Below are 22,035 nucleotides of genomic sequence, written 5' to 3'. Positions count from 1 at the left end.
AATCATTTCAGAAGTTCTATTTCCAAAGAAAAAAATTGGAAACAGGGAATCAGTTACTGCTTAGATTCAAGGATATTTTTGTATTTGGCCAAAAGTGACGAGAGTCATTCTTACAGTGTCTTTAAAAAGAGAGGTGTGAGCAGTTGAAAATATCGTTCAGAAAAGAAAAATATCTTTAGTAGTTCATTTTTTCTGTAAGTTACCCGATCTGTTCAAAAGCATCAAAATAGTAAAAATCCAAAAATAAATTTACCACTGAAAGTTGCATGTTCCATTAATAATAATATGTAACTCCAAGATAATATTTTAATGGAGCTGCTCAATCTGTTTATGAATGTTTACATACACCAATATAAATTTATTTTCCTACATGGTTATTCAGCCTGACAATTCCCTTTCGCACTGGTTTACGTAACATAACCAATTATCTTTTGATTACAGAGTAGTCAACTTAGTACCAACATTTTAAATGTATGTTCTGCACTAAAAGACTACCAAAATGTGTTATTTTAACACTAAATCTTTAGGGGTAGAAAGAGTATATTGATTGACCATGATATTTATTGGGTCATAATGTATTTAAATTTTCTTTAATGCTTATGTTAGTGATTGTTTACCGTGATAAAGTGCACAAAGGTCTCTGCAAGCAGCTCCACATGGAAAGAATTACCTCATGTCAGTGGTCGCTTCTCAATTAAAAGTTCCATTAGCAGATGATTCTGTTTCTGGTTTGTGTACTCATTGCATTTTATTGCCTCTAAATCAGGCTACTAGACAAGAAATAAATAAACAGTTAAAGTATGTGGTAATGGCATCCTGAATTTTTTTTCCACAGTTAGAAACACCTAGGCCCATTTAAGTCAACTTCAGAGTGTTTACTTAATTGAATTCTAAATTTGAGTTGAATTTCTATTAAAGAACTAGTTTACTGATATTCAGAAATGTTGGTTTGTCTTTATAAAGAATATCTGTAGGCTAGATAAATAATAAATAAGTGCACTATTTTTAAAAGACTTTGTTTTTAATTTACTTCCACATTATCATATTACTTTCTATCAAATTATATTTAAACTTGAAGGAAGAAAATTATGTATAAAACATGACTGGAATTTCGGTCAGGAATGTTAATCATCTAGAAGTTTTGTAACTGTCAGTTTAAGCTTTTTCCGAATGTTAAGAATATGTATGCCTAACAAGAAAAGCAAAGATACTGCAGTCTAGAGGTACAACATTAATCAAATATTGATCCCCAACCTTAAGGCCACAACCACCTGACACTGTATCCCTCGGATATTACTTTCAGGGTTGTGATTGGCACTTGGCTGGGAAAGCAAAGGGTGAATTTAATCCTTCTAAGAACTTTTTCCGTCATCCCTTTACCAATCAGAATGGGTTTCAGCTTTGTAGGACCTTCCCAAGAGGGTGTGAGACCAACAAGCACAAATTCAGGGGCATGGAGACCTGCCACAATATAGGGACATCTGATTCCTGTAAGAACAACTCCCACAGCTCTACCAATTGGAATGGGTTTCGCCCCTTTAGGCCCTCCTGCAAGGGAAATATACCAGTCAGAAATAGGTAGAGCATGATTGTCTAGGATTTGCCCTCAAACTGTGGAACTCAGGATTTGCCCAGTCAGCAACGTTATGTCCTGAAGCTCTATCGTGTGGGAAAAGCCATCTTGTTTCAAGAATGTTTTTCAGATATTGTGGAAATGTCGAGGGAAACATGGTCTCCTTCATATTACCCATGTTAGAATTATAGAATTCATTTTAGTTCCAAGGCTGCTTAGTCACCTGCAGAGAAAATGCTATGTTAGCAACAGTTTGAAGGAGCACGGAGCTCTTCAGGGAGTCCTCTAGTACTGCTGTTGATGGATGGTCTGGAACAGGTCCCCAAGATCCAAGGGCTTGTGAGGCAGACTGACAAGAATGATGGCTAGCAACCATTCACATCCCTGGAGGAAGGCAACTGTGGCTCATCAAAATTGAACAAGGTGATTGCCAAAGATGTAGCTCAGGGAAATAACTATAAAAAGTATTTAGTTTAATGAGGTGAGAATTGATTTGGGGTTCTCACCAGACTTTCTACAAAAAAGCTCAGGATTTTATATCAGCCTAACTTTTTCAAACAAACATTGGTATCAGTAGTTAGCAGGTGATTTGATCATTATAACTTCTAATAAATAGATATATAAGGAGTTTATGCACCCCCCTCTAAACATTCTTTTTTTGTGATGTATGGGTGAAAATTAAATTCTCTACACAAATAGGATGGTTTTGTTTAATTTTTAGTTGCAATAAATTTTCCTGTTTCCGTCAAAACCAGAGCAATATAAATACATCTTGCTGAATTTAGCAGTAAATCACTATATACAACAATTAGTGTTAGTGCACTCTATCCTGACTTAGGGGCCTTGAAGATCTCTGCATATCTTCTTTTTGAATTTTAAAAAAAAAAGTCTTTTGTGCTTAAAGTTTTGGTAAGTTTTTCAATAAAAATGGATATAACACAGCCATAATAAGCATGTAACAAATAGTCATAGCTCTTAAGTATTTGTTCTCGAGAGTGCATTCGTATTTTACGAATATCATGAAGTTTTGGGAAGCCTAGTAATATTTCTTTTTTGGGGTAAGCCTTTGCTTATTTTTGAAAATAATGTGTTTAAAACTTGAAATGACTTTGAGTTATTGGAAAGATTGACCCATGATGGTCTATAAAGTCCTGCGGTTTAATTTAGTTTAATATTAGTGTGACTGAATACCCATCAAACCTAATTACTGATCATTTTTACAACCCCAGCAGGATCTAATATGCATAACCCTCATAGTATGTTAAGGAAACATGGGTGTGTAATTATATGTGAAGGCAGTAGTTCAACAGAGCGCCATTTGTTCTGTAGGTCATAGTTAAACCACTGGAAGTGGATGGTATTAAATTAGCTTTGTTGTACTCAAATGCATGTCTCAAACATCTATTTTATACAGAATGTAGGCTATCCCCTCCCCACTTTCTACTATGTGCTTTTCAGCTTTTTGCTATAAATAGATTTTTATTTAAGACATACAACTCTTGAAAACCAACCAAGATGGTCCATCATAACTTGAGGGCCACACAGTCCTTTTCACAGAAATACAGATAGTCACAAAGATCTTTTCAATAGATACTTGCATTTACAGATGTAAGTTTTATACTATTTTATATCACATACTTGTCCCTGGCTATTCTCTAATTTAATCCTTTTAGGTTTCTTACCATTAGTTTTTTTTCCTAATCAGTGTTCTGTAAATTTTTGTGGCTCAAGCAGTCATATAATGCACTAAGCAAGTATCCTTCAGTTTGGTAATTCTGTTTTAAACACTATTAAGATTTCAAGCACTGTGCACAGCCTTTATTATGATCACACTGGTGCTACATTTTCTTGGATTTAAGCAGAGACCTTGCATGACATAATCTAGAGCAATGACAGCATTTAATAAGCTTTACAAACACAGGTCAGCACTCAAAATCTGGGGCATGATGTTTCTATTCTCTGAAGTCCAGTTCACGCTTACGATGCCACTGGCTTGATGCATCTTGAATACAACCCTCAAAGTCTTCAGAAAACTTCTCCCTAAGACAGTGACTAAGGACAGCATAAACAGAAATGCATACAGTAGACAGCGTGACTCCTCATCACTCTTAGACTTCATCTATGCGAGAGAGTTTTGTCGACAGAAGGGGCTGTCTGTTGCATAACTCAGGGAGCATCTACATGCACAAAGCATTCTGTCAACAGTCTCAACAGAACTCTGCATTTGTCTCAACTGTGTTATCCCTCAAAAATTTGAAGAATAATGCTTCCATTGCCAGTTATGTCCACAAAAGTGCAGCGTAGACACTTCTGTCAACGGAGGACTTCTGGTTCCCTAGGCAGCCCTGTTTGCAGAGCTTCCGGTCAGCTGTTCTGTTGACAGAGGGCAGGGCAGTCTGGTTCCTCTCTGTTCACAGAGCAGATTGCTCATTCGATCTGCTTTTGTGTGTAGATGCACTCTGTCGACACATCTGTCAACAGATGTTACTGTCGACAGATGCTTCTAGTATAGACTTAGCTGTAGTGTGGCACTGGCTGATAGTATTATGCCTACAGTCTTCCTTAAATCCACATAACCATCCTCCTCCTCCTCACACTGTCTTCTTCAAGTTAGCTTGTTGTTTGGCAAAGACAAATTGGATCTGATTCACTTTTGCTCTCTGATGCAATGCTGTCCGACATCTCCAGGTCTTTTATAAAGGTGTCATTGGGCTATTGAGACTTTCGGGGGGGAAAAAAGGCTATAGGTGTGCATTTTTTGGATGTATGTATTCAAAATGGCTCTCCGCTAGTCTTGCAACACAAATATTATTTGGTGTGAGTCTTCATTTATGAATAAAAAAGACCCAATCTTTATATCAGAAATTTTCAAATACTTCATTGGAAATGAATGCTATGGTATGATTAAAAATTATGTCCCTAGATTTTTAAGATAAAGTTAGTCAGTCAGTAGTACATTCTCTGCTTATCACAAACTTCTAATCAATTTCAGATTTTTACACTGACTGCAGCAAATTTGACAAGCAAGCTTCCCACAGCCGAAACACTCAGTTACCCAAAATGGCTGGAGCTTTTATGAACTTGTACTTGCTGACCTTCAACATTTCCAGCAGGCAAGAAATCAAAGATAATATCAATTTATAAACGACTTTGCTTTATCCGAAAGCTTTACTCCTCCTAAGACCTGAGAATTTTAGTAATTCTCTGAATGTTATGGTGGTTTTGTGATGTTAATAAATAATTAGCAGGAAATAGTTTGAGACCACCAATCTCATCTTATTTTAAAGCTCATTTTATATCCTTTGAAAATCATATTTCAACTTAGAATTCAAGAAATAAAAAAAATTAGCATATTGAAACAAACAACTGTTTACATACTCCAGCATTTTTGACAATTGGGTCACTTATTAGGTGTCTAAACATGAATTTAAGACATAACTTTAGGCATTTGTCCTGTAAAGTATTGGCCTTATGTTTTATGAAGTAGAAGACCTGTGCAGTAGTGGTAAAAAAAAGTACTGCGATATTTTAAAGAAAAATGTTTTATACAGCAGATTTTCCATTTGTAGAATAGTATCGGAGAGATAGCCGTGTTAGTCTGTATCTTCGAGAACAACAAGAAGTCCTGTGGCATTTGTAGAATGACATGAATGGGTCTTTGCCTAATGCATTCCCTGGATACAAACTGAAGGGCAGTGGGTTACATTACAGCAACCAAATAGGGCTGTTATTTCATTGTAACGCACATCTGATATTCTCATTTTATAATATTTTTTCCAAAATTGTGTTGAGCAAAATGTTAACATATTTTTGCTCACTTTCAAAACTTCATTATGATCATGTCTACAAAAAGTGATTTCGTGCTTTAAAATGGGAAAAGATAATGGTTTGACCACTGGCCTGCTACATCCAGGGTTGTGAGCTCAATCCTTGAGGAAGCCATTTAGGGGCCTGGGGCAAATAGATTTAAAAAAAAAATCATTCAGGGATGGTGCTTGGTCCTGCCAAGAGTGCAGGTTACCAGACTTGATGACTTCCCAAGGTTCCTTCCTGTTCCTTGAGATGTGTATTTCCATAAAGAGTAGTTTTGATAGAGGCGGGGGAGCGGGGAGTTAAAATGTGAGTAAGGAGAGGGCAGAGAATCGCAATACATTAAAAACACTTTATTTTTTTGCAGTCACTCTTCATATTAAAATTTTGTTTAACCAAGCCACAAAGAGTTAAGCTATTTCCAAGAGGGATTTGTGAACAGGATGAAATATAGCTAAAATATAAATAATGAAAGGTAGGAGAAAGTACTAATGATTGTCTTTTCTGCCATTTTTATTAGTGGTCCTGTCCTGCTTTGGACATGAATTGTTCTATATAAATGCTAAGTATTATTTAATAACTGTTTGCAAATGACTAAATTAGAAAAGGTTACTCTCTAGATGCCTGGAATCTTGAGGGCTGATAAAGGAAATGGCAGGTTTTTTTAAAACAATCTTTTCAAACTCTTGTCACTTCCTTTGTGAACCCTCAAGACCCCAGCTACTTTCTACGTGTTCTTCACCTTGTCATTTAAGTCTTTTTTAAATGCTATGTTAGTTTATTAAAGGCTAGTGGACAGTATAAAAATCATAAATCATTTTTCCTCAGACAGAAGTTATTAGAAATCATAAGTGAGAACTGATTTGGGCCCCAGTCGTGCAGACAAATTTACTGGAGCAGACCACTTCTTGGAGTCCTGTCACAGTCTGTGTGGGTGCATGGGTACATGCATGTATGTGCTTTGCAGGTTTGGGTCCTTAATCAGCATGCTCTAACATTGATGTACACTCTCTTATTCCAAGCTACCAAATCCTATTTATGTTCTGTATTCACTTGTTGCATACTGAAATGATTAAACCAGCTCACAGTGTGGCCAGTATTAGAACTCAACACAAAAATTTCCCTTTCCATCACGTCTTACTGCTTCCAAACACAAAAAGCAGTGTAATGTGCTTTCATAGTTTCTAAGTAGTAGGATGAACATTATACATTAGCTGTAGGATCCAAGGAATGTACTTAGCATTGTGCTGAATGTTGAAAAGGCACAATCCCTGCCCTGAGGATTATTTTCGTGATACATGATAAAAACAGCATTCTCAAAACATGTTAGCTCATCATATTCTCCATGATGTTCTGTTCTTTCCTATCTACAACTGTTCCTGAAAATTTCAGCTTGAGTTTTTCTACTTTGAGCGTTGCCCATAAAGTAATAAATTTACCACCAAGTATCAGAGGTAGCCATGTTAGTCTGTAGCTTCGAGAACAACAAGAAGTCTTGTGGCACCTTATAGACTAACAGATACTTTGGACAATAAGCTTTCATGGGCAAAGACCTGCTTCATCAGATGCAACTGATGAAGCGGGTCTTTGCCCACAAAGGTTATGCTCCAAAATATCTGTTAGTCTGTCAGGTGCCACAAGACTTCTTGTTGTTCTCAGTTCACCACCAGAGTTTCTAAAATGTCCTTAACTGACCACTGTAATGTTTTAGCACATTGTAGTAGGACATTGTGCTACAACTGCCAAGAGACACTTTACACTTCGGTAACCCCAGGAGATGATGTTCCTTCTAGCCTCTTAAAACATTTTAAGCATCAGAAGATAATGTTTATAAAATATTCTGAAAGTTTTGTGTCCCTTCCTTACTCTGTACTTTCCTGTCTTCAATATAAGAAGTAATACGATATTTCTAAACTTGACTAATAAGATATCTCATGGCTTAGGCAAACAAATTTGTACCTATTTGGTAAGCTATAAAATGTGTACTAGTCAAATTAACCTCTTTGCATATCCCATATTGTAACCATATTACAGGTTAGTCTGGATATGTATTTGTTTGGAATATATTTAGGAAACTCTTTACTTATATTTGTAAATGTAACTATTTAATATTATTAAGGGAGAAAAATGATCTTGAAATTAACAGTCAAGACTGTTTGACTCTGCCACAGACTTGTGTCTGGTACTTCATTTTCCCATTAAAAGTAGGTAATGATAATGGATATTGCCTACTTCAGGTGGGTGTTGAAAGGATAAATTCACCATATGTGTAAAATGGAAGAATCTTTGAATGGAAAGCACTACAGATTTAAATCATTATTGCTTTTATTGTATTTCAATGGGGGTGTTACATTCTAAAATGAACAAAACTATTTACAAAAGTCCTGTAAAATTGCTACAGTATGTGTATAATATAATGCTATGGAATTTAATCTCTGTGATACATTGGGGCAAACATTCTAAGAAGCCCAGCAAGACTACTCAAAAATAAAGGTACAGCAGATGAGAGAAAATATTGTATTCATTTCAAGCAGCAGAGGAGAAAGAATAGAATATAATTAACTAAATGAAATTTATCCAAGATGCTAGACAGGACAAACAAAAGCTTTTTCTTACAACCAGAAAACTGAGAAAAAGTGATAATGTAATAAGTCATAAAAATCACAGTACAGGTGCAAAATCAGTTCTGGTTTTGCATGACTTATTGGGTTAAGTATGGTATACATGTGAGTGGCATGGTTTTGATCTTATGTAAAGTGCTTGAAAGGTATTTGTTACCCATTTTGGGCACCTGACACCTTTAATGTTTGAGAAAATATTTTGTATACTCTTCTACATTTAATCAAACCTCACTTTGTACTTGTATCCATTTCTTTCTATGGTATATTGATTTTTGACAGAGATGAAATTGTTGACACGGGCCCTTAACTTGCAATGCCTCCATGCAAGTACATTCAGTGGGGCATTGGATGAGTGCAAGGGGCTACCTGCAGAAGTCTGGTTATAGAATTCAGGACTATGATTCAAAATGATAGGAGTGATAAATAGCTGGCCTCAGCTGAGTTTTGCTGGCCCAATCCAAGAAAGGACCTACTCCCCTTCTGCTCTTGTCAGTGGGGGGCAAAATTTGGCCTGGTCCTGAGAGACGTTGTGGGGCTGTTTGTCTTCAAAGTTTTGTCATTTAGCAACACCAGGCCTTTAATCTATTCATTCTTAGGTCTTGGGCCAGATTTGCTCTTTTCATAAGCTGTGTTTTTGTTTTTTTCCTTTCTGTAATTATGTGCAACTCCTTGGTCTACAAGATGGAGACAGATTGGCCAAGGCAAAGGAGTAAATTGAAGGCCAAATTAGCACAGGAAAATAGGGTATGTGACCTCCCAAGATGTGGTGTTATCCTCCACAGGATTCTAAAAAGCTGTCTATAAGGGTCAAAGGAAGCTTGACCAAATGAAGCGCTAGAGCTGTGGTGTCTAATATGCTCCCTGTTCGCCACATGTGGTGAAGGGGCAGCGGATTGTGGTGAAATGTGGCTCAGGAGAGCCACACACGTGCAGTGTCCCTCTGGCTGCTCCGTGCACACACTCCAGCATATGGTGGGACAAGCGTATGGTGCTGGAGGCAGCTCCTCCAGCCCTTGCAGGTTCCAGCCATGGGGCAGCTCACACAGCTTTGGCCCAGGGTGGCTCTCACAGCTCCAGTGCATAATCGGAAGGTGGGCAGGGAGGAACTGCGGTGATCTGTTAAATTTCTCTTGGACACCACTGCACTAGAATTCTTGTAATAGTATCAAGGGAGTTTGTTTGTAATTGAACAAGTCTGGTAGTCGTTAGGGTTTCTTGGTCTCACTCATGAGGATGTGAACAGGGGATATCGGACTTACAGTCTAAGAGAAGAAGTTAGAATAGATCTCATCTCAAGGGTAAGCTAATTTCGTCCCTCAAGCATTTGCTGTTCTTAATCTGAAATTGAAAGATAAAAAATTTGGCTAATCTAGGCAGATTCCTGTGGAGTAGGGCATGTGTCCACATTAGTACAAAGTTGCCTTTGTTATACTTCATCTCCTTGAAAGAACTGAAGTTGATTATGACTTAAGTTGTCAGAGAGTTCTCTGCATTTTTTTAAACTTTGATAGGACATTCAGTCTTAATGCTTAGCTTTTGTACTAATTAGAATTTAAACTGTTTCTTTCCTTGTTAACAATTGTACTTTTTTTTAATATATTTAGAATCACTTGGCCACCATAAGCAGTAATTATGTTATCACCTACCTGCATAATCAAGGTGGCTTAAAAATATTTTATATAGTCTTTAGATTGCTACAAATGTGCACTTTGGAACTACCTGAAGATTGATCATGATGCATTTGAAAAGCATTATTTTTTTATTGATTCTTAATGTAGTAAATTACCAAAGTTATTTGGCAGCAAACAGAAATGGCCTGCGATGTTGTTCACATTTATTCTCCTGATAGCATCACAATTTGCATTAATTGCATTGCTAGTGCACTCACTTATATTAAAAGGCTTCTACTATAATTAATCCTTTTTATTTCAGATCATTTTGGCACAATTTCTGGCAATAAACACTCATAAAAGACAGACACTTGAAAAATAACATACAAGTTTCTTCAATATACCTATTGCTATTTTTTCTTGACATAGAGTTATTGATTAGCTTCTAGGAGCAAGTGGCTAAGAATTAAGACCAATATGAAAAATGCTAAGTGGATTATTTTGCATAAAAAATAGACAGTTTTTGAATTTGTGTAATTAACCTGTGTTTAGAAAATACCTTGATTTATGCCTACATTTGTATTTCAGTTGCATACATTATGGAAATTTAATTTATAATCCATTTAGCTGATGTGATCATGGTTTTTAGTGCTATCATTTATTAGTCCTTGTATATTAAATATTCTAAAGGTTTAAACCTGACTTGTGTAGAAAAAAAAATATATATATTACGCCTCTGCATTTACATTTTATGAGTCATAGATGGGATTCCATTTTAAATTCAGGTAGCGTTGATATATTTAAGGAATTACAATGGTTTTATTGTTACTAATGCAGGAATGGCAAACAGTAACCTTATACATTCCAAATCAATGATTTACACTTTTAGTTTACTTTTAAAGTTAGTTACACAAATGCAGCATTTGACTTCCCCACCTTGAATAAATCATACAGTTATATGCATAATACATCCTTTGGCTTTCAACTCATTAGTCATGTGTTCTTAATGGTAAGTCTAACAGCACGACCAAAAAATGTTCCTTCGAAAGTTTAAGCAACTGTGTGGCGTTTTTTTTTTAACACTGTTGTTAGGATATCGCTGGGTGATTAGTTCTCTTCATTCTTTTCTTTGCTCATATATTATTTCCTTTTCTAAATACTGCAGAAAACTGCAAAGTAACATGTAAATACCTGAACTTTCAAACAGCAGAAAGGGGAACAGTCAGAAATAGCCTCCTGATGTCCCTTTCCCCATTCTCTCGCCAGTGGTGTGGTGGGAAATATCGAGGACATGAGTACTGAACTGTGAACTAGAGAAAGATGCCAATGTGGATAATGAACAATAGGAGGAGGTCTGAAAGTAAAATGTACATTTTCACCTTTTATATAAAACTGGATATGCATTTGAATGCTTTCTCATCTCTTCGCTCACCAACACCTCTATCAAATTTTGATCTTCCTGGTCTGTCTTCATACATTTTGCCTTCTCCATCTTTTGGAGAATTGGCTGTAATTGCACATTTTCTCTGACTAACCAGATGGCATATGGGAGGAATATGCAAAATTCCCATGGGCCTTACACAGAGTATAATTGCATTTCAGAGTTTGACTCTTGTAAAAATTTTACATCAGATATTTTCAGTTCACAGTTCATTTAAAAAAAAAATCCATTAGTGATGTTGCCTCATACAGGAGAACTGAAAACCAAGGCAGATGCTTTCGTACTCTCACGTCAACAATAATGAATGTTTAGCCAAGCTAGCTTTTGCCATTGATTGCACCTGTGCCCACCTGTGAATTTAGTATATTGCACAGAAGGAGCTGACAAGCCTTACAATTGGAAATTAGCAAATAATGTTGACAGTGCATGATAAAGGATAGAATCCAGACAATTTTCTCTCTCTCAGCTATGTTGAGTCTAACTTAAGAGGGTCAGAAAGTAGTAATTGATTTTGTTCACTGAAGTAGATAGTATTGACTCTGAGTACAGATAGAATGAAGATCTGCTTTTATTAGTAAGAAGAAGCAAATAGATGTAAAATATTTCAGACTAGAATCACACTTACATTTTAGCTTTGAAGCAACTGGCAACTTAGTGCGTAAGAATTGAACCTAGAATATTCTTCGCAGTAGCTGTATGGGTTGACTAATGACATAGAATAAATAATATCTTTTATCTGATATGAAGACATTCTGGAGGAGATGGTGTTGGCTTTGATGTCCCTATTTTGTCATGTAAATAAAAACATGTGAATAGCCATACTGCATCAGACCAAAGGTACATCCAGCGCAGTATCTTGTCTGCCGACTGGCTGATATCAGGTGCCCCAGAGGGAGTGAACCGAACAGATAATGATCAAGCAATATCTCTCCTGCCATCTGTTTCCAGCCTCTGACAAACAGAGGCTAGGGACACCATTCCTTACCCATCCTGACTAATAGCCATTAGTTGACCTAACTTCCATGAATAATGGTGTCTAACAGGTTCCCAGCAATTGTGATATGCCTAATATGAATGTTAGTAAGAGTGTGCCATGGCTTTTGCAATGGGCTGATAACTTATTTGTAAAGTTCTGTTGGATGATGTTTCAATAGCAGGACTATTAACATTTCCAACTGGAGTTACACATATAAATAGTATAATATGTGTGATATTCTCACACCAAGAGGTTGTACTAAGACTTTAAATTAAGGGAGTTACAAAAAAGTAAGGAACCAGGTGATAGCTGTGAAGAATGTCTTGTAATACCCAGAATAAAAACTAATGTAGTTTTCTTAATTGTTTTTATTCTTAGGCACTGTATGAAAATATGCTGGTAGAGCTGCCGTTTGCTAGTTTTTTTCTATCAAAGTTGCTAGGGACAAGTGCTGATGTGGACATTCATCATCTGGCTTCATTAGATCCAGAAATGTACAGAAATTTGCTTTTTCTGAAGAGCTACGAAGGGGATGTAGAAGAACTCGGACTAAACTTTACTGTGGTAAATAATGACCTTGGGGAGGCACAGGTAAGTGTGGCATTTTCCTTTCCCAGCTTGACAAGTTAATCATTAATTTCCCTACTGTGTTCATATTTGGATGTAAAAGTGATAAGGCACATGTGTAACAAGTGCTGTTTGTGCAACTTTAAGTAAAAAGGCACAGCGATTCTATTTCAATATTTGGAGTGAATAATAATTGATACTGTACTTCTGAAAAAACATAAAATTAACCTTATTTCTGTTAGCATTGCTTATTTGTTGATATAAAGTCTGGTAATTTCAGGAGTAAATTGCTTGAGATAGCCTGAATAGTTTCTTGAAAAAAATATTTTATAATAGCAGGAATACTTCCTAATATGCCATGCATATTTTTCCTTACTGAGTATCTCCAGCGCTGCGTCTTCTGCTGTTCTGATCTTCCCCAAGTATTAAGACTTGGAATCTGACCTGATTTTTCTTGGTTTCGCTTCTGCCCACAATATTCTGAACAGCAAAGCTCTGAACAGCAGCAAAATCACAAGAGCAGTCTCTTGGCAGTCTTGGGAACTAGGTATTACAAATTCCAGGAGTGGCTGCTGCAGAGGCTCATTAACCATTTCATTGGTGAGGATGCCAGTAAACTCAGGTATTCCCAGTCTGAGCTGAGAAATGAAGCAGACCCAGATATCCACATGGTCACTATATAGTAGAAACCTATGTGGCTTAATGCATCTGAGGGGTACAGAGAGTCCCAAGACACCTCTTTGACCTTCTTTTTATAGAAGAGGTACAAGCTACACATCAGAGCCTGAAAGAGGATACTGCTATACATTATACAAGACTGTGAAGGGGGATGGATGAATGATAGATGATGCAAGACATGTTAAAACATCATGTATAGAAATATTCCCTATCTTGCCCTTTTCATGGGTAAATCACAAAACACTTCACAAAACACTTCTTTGCATAAGCCAGAGATCATGAGAACTAAAGAACATACTGATATTGGAGTGATAATTGAAAATCTGCATGAGAAAGAAACAGCTGTGTGCTGGTGCTCTTCCTTACAGCAAGTCAGGTTTCTGTTACTTTGGCATATAGCTTCATTTTGCTCTGCCTAAAACCGGACGTGCTCTTATATTTTTAGAATGTCCTCAGATTTGGGGATTTATAATAGGTCAATTTCCTATTTATAATATAGGTCAGTTTCCTAACGTAAATAATAGTTTAATGTAAAATGTAACATTTTTATTTCTGGGATATACATCAGTATTCTGAGATTTGTGAGTTATGCATGTCTATATGACAGCATTCAAAATTGAAAGCAGTGGTCTAATGCTATTTTATGGGAAATGATTCACTACAAAGGTTCTTGAGAAATGTTTTGATGTTGCCTTTGACTTAGTTTTATTATTGCTGATTGGTTGCTAAGGTCACAAGGTGTACAAAGTGGTTGTTTCTACTACAAACGTGAGTGTTTGTGACGACGCTGCTATTTGTATTATTAAACTCACAGTTTGGAAGCTCTGAAAGCAGTAATTTGTGCAGTTGGACTAGTGCTTGGAACAAACCAAACAAAGAATCCAACACCCAATCCAAAAAGTTGTCATGAAAGTGTTCCAGTCTCTAGTCTAAAACATCTGGCCCATCTGTATTCAGGAAATCAGCCGAATATCCAGTGGAGAAGGCAGAGGAACAGACAGGTGAACAGTTTTCAAAACAAAAAGCTGTAAGAGCATTGAGAGGGATTCTTCTTGATGGACATGCTGCTAGCTGTAACTACTACTTTAAAAGAAAATCTAGTGTACCCGTGTAAAGAAGTTTGAGTTTAATTTCTTCAAATTCTCCACCAAAGGGATGGATTTAATAACAAGGGTTTTGATTGTTGTTTGTAGGCATATCTTTATAAAATAAGTTGAACATAAAAGGGCACTTCTGAGTAAATAGCTGAAATTCTGTCGGGTTTTTAAAATGGAGTGCTCTTGTTTATACTTGGCTGAGGAATATTATAGCCTTGAAGAACGAGTCCCTCTGGATTTTAGTGTAATTGCTGCAGGACTAATTGATTTTTTTAATTATCTTCTGCATTTGATCATTGAATTATTTTTTCTATTTTTATTTTAGTATGTTAATAAACCTCATATAGACAAATATGTTATCCTGTGTTAGATCATCAGAGCTTGCTTAAGCATTGAGTACTAATTAACTGTATTAAGGTAAAGCTAATTCACTGTCTGGAAAAGCGCTGAGTATTTAATTTATACTATATGTTGAGTGTACATTATCTCTAGTTTTCAGCTAAACAACCACTTTAGTTCCTAATGAATTAGTGCCTAATAAATATACCATAAATCTACCACTGTAAATAGCTGTCTTCCTAACAGTGCCCACCCAACAGCTGTGGCAGACATTATCTACAATGAAAGTCACTTTCAGTAAGGATTTTATCAGCAAGAGAGAATGGAATTCTATTACCAACATATTAGGTCCAGTTTGACAAGTTGCTAAGTGCTCTTAGTTCTCTTGGACTTTGAGTCAACTTTAGCTTATGCTCATTAGGATAACTAGTTAAGAGAAGAAACACTATACCAGCCCATCCCAAATAGCAGTAGCTCCTGATAAAACACTATCTGGTGCTGCAACAGTGGTCTGATTTTTCACTGTTGGCTCAAGTGCACAAAATGGAGGGTAATAAAAAAAAATTACATAAGAAAAGGCTCCTTTGAATTAGCTATGTATATTGACTCTAATTCTCTCTTTGTGTCCTGGTTTGGCAGCTAAGGAACTAAAAATTCTTGTAAAATGCACAGAGAATGAGTATGACTAATAAGTGAAAACAGTCTTAAAAATAGGAAAATACTTTCCTCTTCCTCAGAGTCTTTGCCCACTATGGAAAGTGAACTGTCATTTGTTTTGCTAAGAGTTTGAATCTTCAAGCTAAAGGAGACTTTGTCTCCGTTTTAGACCAGATACAATGTAGAAGGTGTGATGGAGATGACAAGATCTTGGATACACCTTATTGAATTAAGCTTGGTAGAAGTTCATTAAATTAAAAATGCAAATGTTTATGTACTGTGGAGGGAGTATATGTATTGCCACCAGAAGGAGACCACAGCCTTCCAGCTATGCCAGGTATGGGGTGTTTGGGCAGCACTTCCAAAGGGCTGACAGCATCTAGACATAAGCTTACCTGTTTGTGTAGACTGGATTCTACAGGGATCAACAACAGACAAAGGGATGTTTGATAAAGTAGCCTGAGTTAAAGCTGACACAGGCCTTTTATTTTTGATCCAACAGACGGATGGCACCTCTGTTCCAAGAGGGGCCCAGTCTCTAGGGAAGGGTTGTGTGGGGTCTTTTGCCCACTGAGACCTAATAAGATTTGGTGGCTGGTTCTGAGCAAAAACTGTTATGAATTGGTGAGAAAAACCCTTTGTGTGGGGTTTGAAAGACTAATCACCAGTCAAAGCCCTTGTTGGAGTTTTAAGAGCTGCTATCTGAAAACTTTGTTAATGTGTGTAGGTTATTTTATTGTTTGCATATGTGTTCTTTATAATGCTTTTCACTTGAGAAAAAGTGCTTGCTTAAAGAGAACTATGAGATAACTTTGTAAGTGTTGGCAATGACACTGACTACTGACACTGAGGGGAAAAGCAAGTCTGCTTAAGGCAGTCATCTTTTGGGGAATAACACAGTGTAGGAAGGAAGCGCTTCAACCTGAATATATCCCAGTAACAAGGGGAGAAAGGCAGGGCTTTTTACCCCAAGAGGGGTGTTGGCTGAGGAGCATGCTGGACCATCAAGGGGAAATCAGGTGTCCTGAACTGTAAGAGAGGAGTCCCTGAGGAAGAATTTTGAGGCCTCAGAAGTTGCTATGAAAACTTCTGTCTCAGCAATAAAAGCACAAATTATTCAGTCGGCGTCACTACTTCTCATTAATGGTCAGCTGCCTCTGGGTGAATTTGGCTGGAATGAGGAGTCTGGTTTGGGGTGAGCAAGGTGGCAGTGTGGCCCCTCCTTTCTCCTTCAACACTCATGCAGATACACGAAGCAGCATACTTGTGCAAGCTCACAAAGAGGCTCCATGTGAGCTAATTTTCCTTTGCTTCCTTAATTCAGAACTGGTATAGCTGAACTGCCTCACTCCATTCCATGTTTACCACAAGCCAGGGGAAATGTAGTGCATAGGGTCATATTCAATCCCAGACCCTGTCAGAGCTTCCAAAGGATGACTTTGGCCATGTGTGTAGGACGGAAATCATTGAAGATGGTGGAAGTCTGGAGAAACAATACCCAACACTCTCAACATCACATCATGTAGCTCTGGAAGGGGAAAGAACCAGTCCAAGGCTTCTCCTGTTGACAGGCTAATAACCTACTTAGCCTAGTGAAGGGGTGTTCTATCCTCAAACCACTTCTGTGTGGTTAGAATGTCTCACAGTGTGGATCACCAATATCATGGCCCAGATTGGATCTGCCAGTTGATACAGACCACATGAGGAAACTTCAGTTTAATAACCATAGCAGTCTGATTTTAGTCTTGCCATTGGACCATTTTCATGACTTTCACTGAGCCTTCATAACTATATATTAAAGCAAACTCTCTTGGGTATTTCAATGCTGTTCCTTAATGTGTCGGTGGACATACTATATAATTACTGAATTATACTCACGTGAGCACTTTTGTCAGCTCCAGACACAAGAAAATAATTCAAAGGTCTAAACTGACGGAGTTTAAAATTGTTTCTTTGCAAACCTAAAATAATTACAATAACTCCTCACTTAACCTTGTAGTTATGTTCCTGAAAAAATGTTACTTGAAGCAAAACAATGTGAAGCAAACCCAGTTTTCCCTAAGGATTCATGTAAGTAAGGAGCGTCACATTCCAAGGAATATTTTTTTCGGCAAGCAAAAGGCAGCATATACATACACGTATAACTTTTAAACAGTTTTAAACAAGTAATTTAATACTGTACACAGCAATGATGATTGTGAAGCCTGGGTGAGGTCATGGAGTCAGAGGGTGGAATATATCCCAGGGAGTGCCTTGCTACTAAATGATGAGGTAGCACTTGGCTGAGCCCTCGGGGTTTATACATTGCTGTTTAATATAGCTTCACATTCTACAACAGTGGTGGGCAAGTTGTAGCCCACTGGGGCTCCACCTGTGACCCACAGACTCCCAGAATGCCCACTGAGGTAAAGAAGGGCCACTCCTGCAGCCCACCTGCTGTGTATGATTTCCTGTCCCTACTCTGCAAGGCAGCAAGGACTGGGGCAATAGGGAGGAAACACAATAGATCTGCTTTGTGGAGAGGGGATGTGGAATGGAGGGCTCAGTCAGTGGGAGGTGGGAAACATCCTGACATCAACAGCCCTCTCTCCCTTCTAACCTCCCGCTTCTGCATAGCAAACAGTGGTTTCCTGGGAGCAGCTCTAAGACAGAGGACAAGGAGCCCTATGGGAGGGGCAACAGAATTGCTGCTGGTATCTGCCCAGCTGCATACAGTACTTTATAGGGAACTTAGGGGAGCTGGTGGGGGCTGCTGGCCCAATCTAGTTTCAAGCTCCCCTGAGGACAGACTCATTTTCCAGAAATCATGCAATTAGTGGACAAAGGAGGTTAAATGATGTTATAAGGGAGCATTGCACAACTTAATATGAGCATGTGCTTCAATAGGTAAGCAACGTAATAATGAAACAGCATTAACTAGGACGATGCTAAGTGAGGAGGGTTCATATCTTTAAGCAAAACAAAGTGTTAAGCTTAATAAGACAAGTCAAAATTTGGAATTTCACTTTTGCTTTACTTATTGGTATACTGATGTGAATTAAGCAAGCTAGGGTTTTTCCTGAACATCTTTTCTCTCTAAAAGAAGACATTAAGTACATGTCAAACTTTTAACAAGATAAATGCCTGATATCACATGTCAGTTAATAGTTTTAAACTGATGGCTTTGTTTTGTTTTGTTTTGTTTTTCATTCCACCTGGATTTTTTAATTATCATTTTAAAGAAAAACGCATTTTCAAAACATGAAATGCAGTTCTTATAATCTGCTTAACCTATCAGTTGCCTGTTATGCTATTATCAGAGAGGTAGCCATGTTAATCTGTATCTTCAAAAACAACAAGAAGTCCTGTGGCACCTTATAGACTAACTGATATTTTGGAGCATAAGCTTTTGTGGGGAAAGACCCACTTCACTGGGTCTTTGCCCACACAAGCTTATGCTCCAAAATATCTGTTAGTCCATAAGGTGCCACAGGACTTCTTGTTATATTATGCTATTGTCCACAAAGTAACTATCTTCTTCAGCCCAATTTCTTTTACTTATGAAGCTTGTTGAGGGTTTTTTAAAACTTTGACATATTCAAAATGAAAATAAAAGCTGATTCAGTAAGTGCTTTTTTGAGCTGCTTTCCAGCTGTGACTTTATACTAAGAACCCACACTGTTAACTTGCACCATCTAGTGGCAAAGTTGAGTGGAAGATCTACAATACCCCCATTTCAAATTCTAAATAAATCAAGGGTGAATAAAAAGAAAACTGCAGCTTACAGTCCATTAAAACTTTGTTGCAGCCCAAATTTCGCCTCTTGTGCAAAAGACCTTTGGGTCTTCCCAGCATTGTCTTGTATGTCTGTCAAATTAGGTTCCAGCGTACTCATGAATGTTTACACTATTTTTAGCCATGTATCATGAGCCCAAGTCAGTTGGCCAGGCTCTGAAACTCAGTGTTGTGCGTTGTTTTCTTGCAGGGTAGATATATCCAAAAAGTGCTAGGTCTACCTACTTCAGCAGGCAGAAGGTTGAGTCTGTAGATCTCCATATAGGGAGACTGTATCTAATTGAGGTGTCTCTCTGGACTAGCAGTTATAATATAATCAAATGGCTAGTAGCTGAATTTGGTAAAATGGGAAATTACCCTCAGTGTTGAAAATGTGTGTTGTTAATGTCAGTACAGATTACAAAAGGATGTTGTAAATACTCCATCAAGATGTGAAGTCTTTAAATCAAGACTGGCTCATTTTAAACACTGTATTCTAATTCAACTGCTAATATATTCTGCTAGAGGCCAGAATAGTTGGGATTTAATTCTGTTGCATATGTTTTTCAGGAGGTCAGACTATGAGACCATAATTGTCCCTTCTAGTCTTAAAAAAAATCTATGAATCAATAAAAATAATGCTGCAAAAGCTATACAGATTATCATATTAGCACTCTTCATTGTGTGTAGTACTAGAACAGTTTATAGCATTATACGGTATATTACATAAAGAAGTCATTCACAGTGTATTAACTCTCGATCTGTGCCTCGAAAGCTGTGACCACCAATACCAGTTCAAAATGCAGTGAAGAGTAGTGTCTGAAAAATACTATGCCAGAAGGGAGTGTACCTATCAAATGAAACACTTTTTAACTGGTTAGAGAATGTCTATGTTGCATGTGAAAGTTTAGTTAGAGCATAAGTAGGCATACTTTATATTAGCTCTAATCTAGCTAGCACAGGTAACAATAATACTTTACATGGTGTGGTATGGAGTAGCAATCATGGTACAAGCCTTGTGTGGGGACAGTGGATGTGTGTTCTTGTTGCTAGCCTTTGCTGAAGCCCGTGCCACTACACCTTCATTGTTACCCATGCCTACTAAATTAAAGCATAAGTGTGTAGCTATCACATCTTTACTTGTAGCATAGACATAATCTTAGGCTACAGTTATGCTTAGAACCTGGGACGAACAGTGGGAGGTTCATGTTGACGTATCCAGACTGTATCTTTTTGAGCTAGACTGCTAAAAATATCAGGGTATTCATGGTAGCGTGGGCCACAGCTTGAGCTAGATGTCCCCCAGGTATGCAGTCAGCAGCTAGCCTGAGCTACTAGTAGCTCATGCTACTACGGCTGCACTGCTATTTTTAGCATGCTGACATGAGCAAAGCTAGTGCAGCTATGTCTACAGGAGCTGGGTATCAACCTGACAGCTCCGAGTGTGGATCTAGCCTTAGGGGAGGTATGTTTACACTGGGAACCATAGGTGTTACTCCCCACGTAGGTAATCATAGACTCATAGGTCTGGAAGGGATCTCAAGAGGTCATCTACTCTAGCTTCTGTGTACCCACACTATCTCTGATTGGAGTTAGTACACTAAAAATAGGGATGTGGTTATGTCTGTAGAGGCACCAGGACAGGCTAGCTACCCTTAATACATGCTTAGGTTCTCAGGTAAGATTATAATCAGAGTGGCTAGCCTGTCCTGTGGCTAGTCCACAATAGCTACACTGCTGTTTTTAGCACACCAATATGATTGGAGCTAGTGTAGGTTTGTCTACCCAAACTGGAAATTACATCAGCCCCAGTATAGGAGTGACCTGCAAGTCAGATCCTGAAAGCATCTCCAACCCTAACAATTGCCACTGTTTGGCTGCTCACTCAGCAAAATTTCTTTCTTTCATGAAGGGCAATATTAATAGATTAATGTCCTTACCTTACTCCTACTGTATTTGGAATATTTCAGCATCCATACTGAAACAGTTTAATATCTTTTCATTTGCATGTATTTTATGTGCAGCTGCACTTCTGCTGAAGATGCCTTATGTTAGTGGTTCCCCAAACTGTGGGGTGTAAAGAGGAATGTTATGGGGAGGGCGGTGGTATCTGGAGTGCCATACAGTCCTATTCTGTCCTGAGCTCCAGTTTGGCCTTGCCCACAGCCCCAGCCTCAGCCCCAATATGTGATCATGGCACAGCTCCACTGGGAGCAGACAGTTTCCACTGAGATTGGGGGAAGAGGGTGTGACATGACATTTGAAGACTGCTGCTCTGTGATAGAGGGAGAGGCCTCTCATTGACATAAAAATATCTCTTCGTTGGGAGTGAGATAAACTACGTTAATAGGAAATGCTCTCCCACTAACATTACACTGCATACATGGGCACTTTGCGTCTGTGGGGATGTCTACTACTAGGAAATAGTCAAATTTATTAAAGTCAACCTTATACCACTAGATTTTATAAAGTTGAAGTTGAGTGTCCACACCTGCTCACAAAGTCAACATAGTGTGTCCCCACTACATTGCCCAAGTTCATCTGTTGCGACACTGCATTGTGGGCACCTATCCCCCATTTTCTGTAGCCCTGCATTTTGGATTTTTTTTGGAAGTATGTTATGGGAAAAAATGTGGCACACGTGGTTATGCGTGTGTGAAGTCATCATCCCAGAGTGCATTTCCCTCATTCCCTCCACCACTAAACATCCATTTTTCTGAAGGCTGCCCCTGAATCAGGACACTTTGATGATTGCCACTGTTGGAGCTGGCTATTTATGTGTCAATGTGCCCAGAGCACAGTAGACTGGCAAAGTTGAAGAAGTAGTGGAGGATAGTAAAGTTGAGAAAAGTGAAACCTTTGAGTGTGTTGTCCGTCCTATGTATTATGGCATCTTCGCGCCAGGTGACTGTG

The 22,035-nt window shown here is 38.0% G+C and overlaps 1 protein-coding gene across 6 annotated transcripts in view; it reads left to right on the top strand.

Annotated features, from left to right (window-relative positions):
* The window catches only part of UBE3C (ubiquitin protein ligase E3C), a 181,985-nt gene that overhangs the window by 116,817 nt on the left and 43,133 nt on the right, over positions 1 to 22,035 (top strand). For 5 of the 6 annotated variants that reach the window (XM_074985064.1, XM_074985065.1, XM_074985062.1 and 2 more), the window contains one exon: positions 12,410 to 12,622. In XM_074985064.1, coding sequence (XP_074841165.1) covers positions 12,410 to 12,622 — 213 coding nt within the window. Of the gene's footprint in view, positions 1 to 4,565; positions 4,687 to 5,750; positions 5,859 to 12,409; positions 12,623 to 22,035 lie in introns of those variants that run through there. The other variant, XR_012644076.1, reaches the window with a different exon arrangement.

Source organism: Carettochelys insculpta, chromosome 2 (assembly GCF_033958435.1).
Source record: "Carettochelys insculpta isolate YL-2023 chromosome 2, ASM3395843v1, whole genome shotgun sequence".
In the NCBI taxonomy this organism is placed as follows: domain Eukaryota; kingdom Metazoa; phylum Chordata; order Testudines; family Carettochelyidae; genus Carettochelys; species Carettochelys insculpta.
The sequence above is the reverse complement of the archived record's forward strand: the minus strand, read 5'-3'. Positions and strand labels throughout refer to the sequence as shown.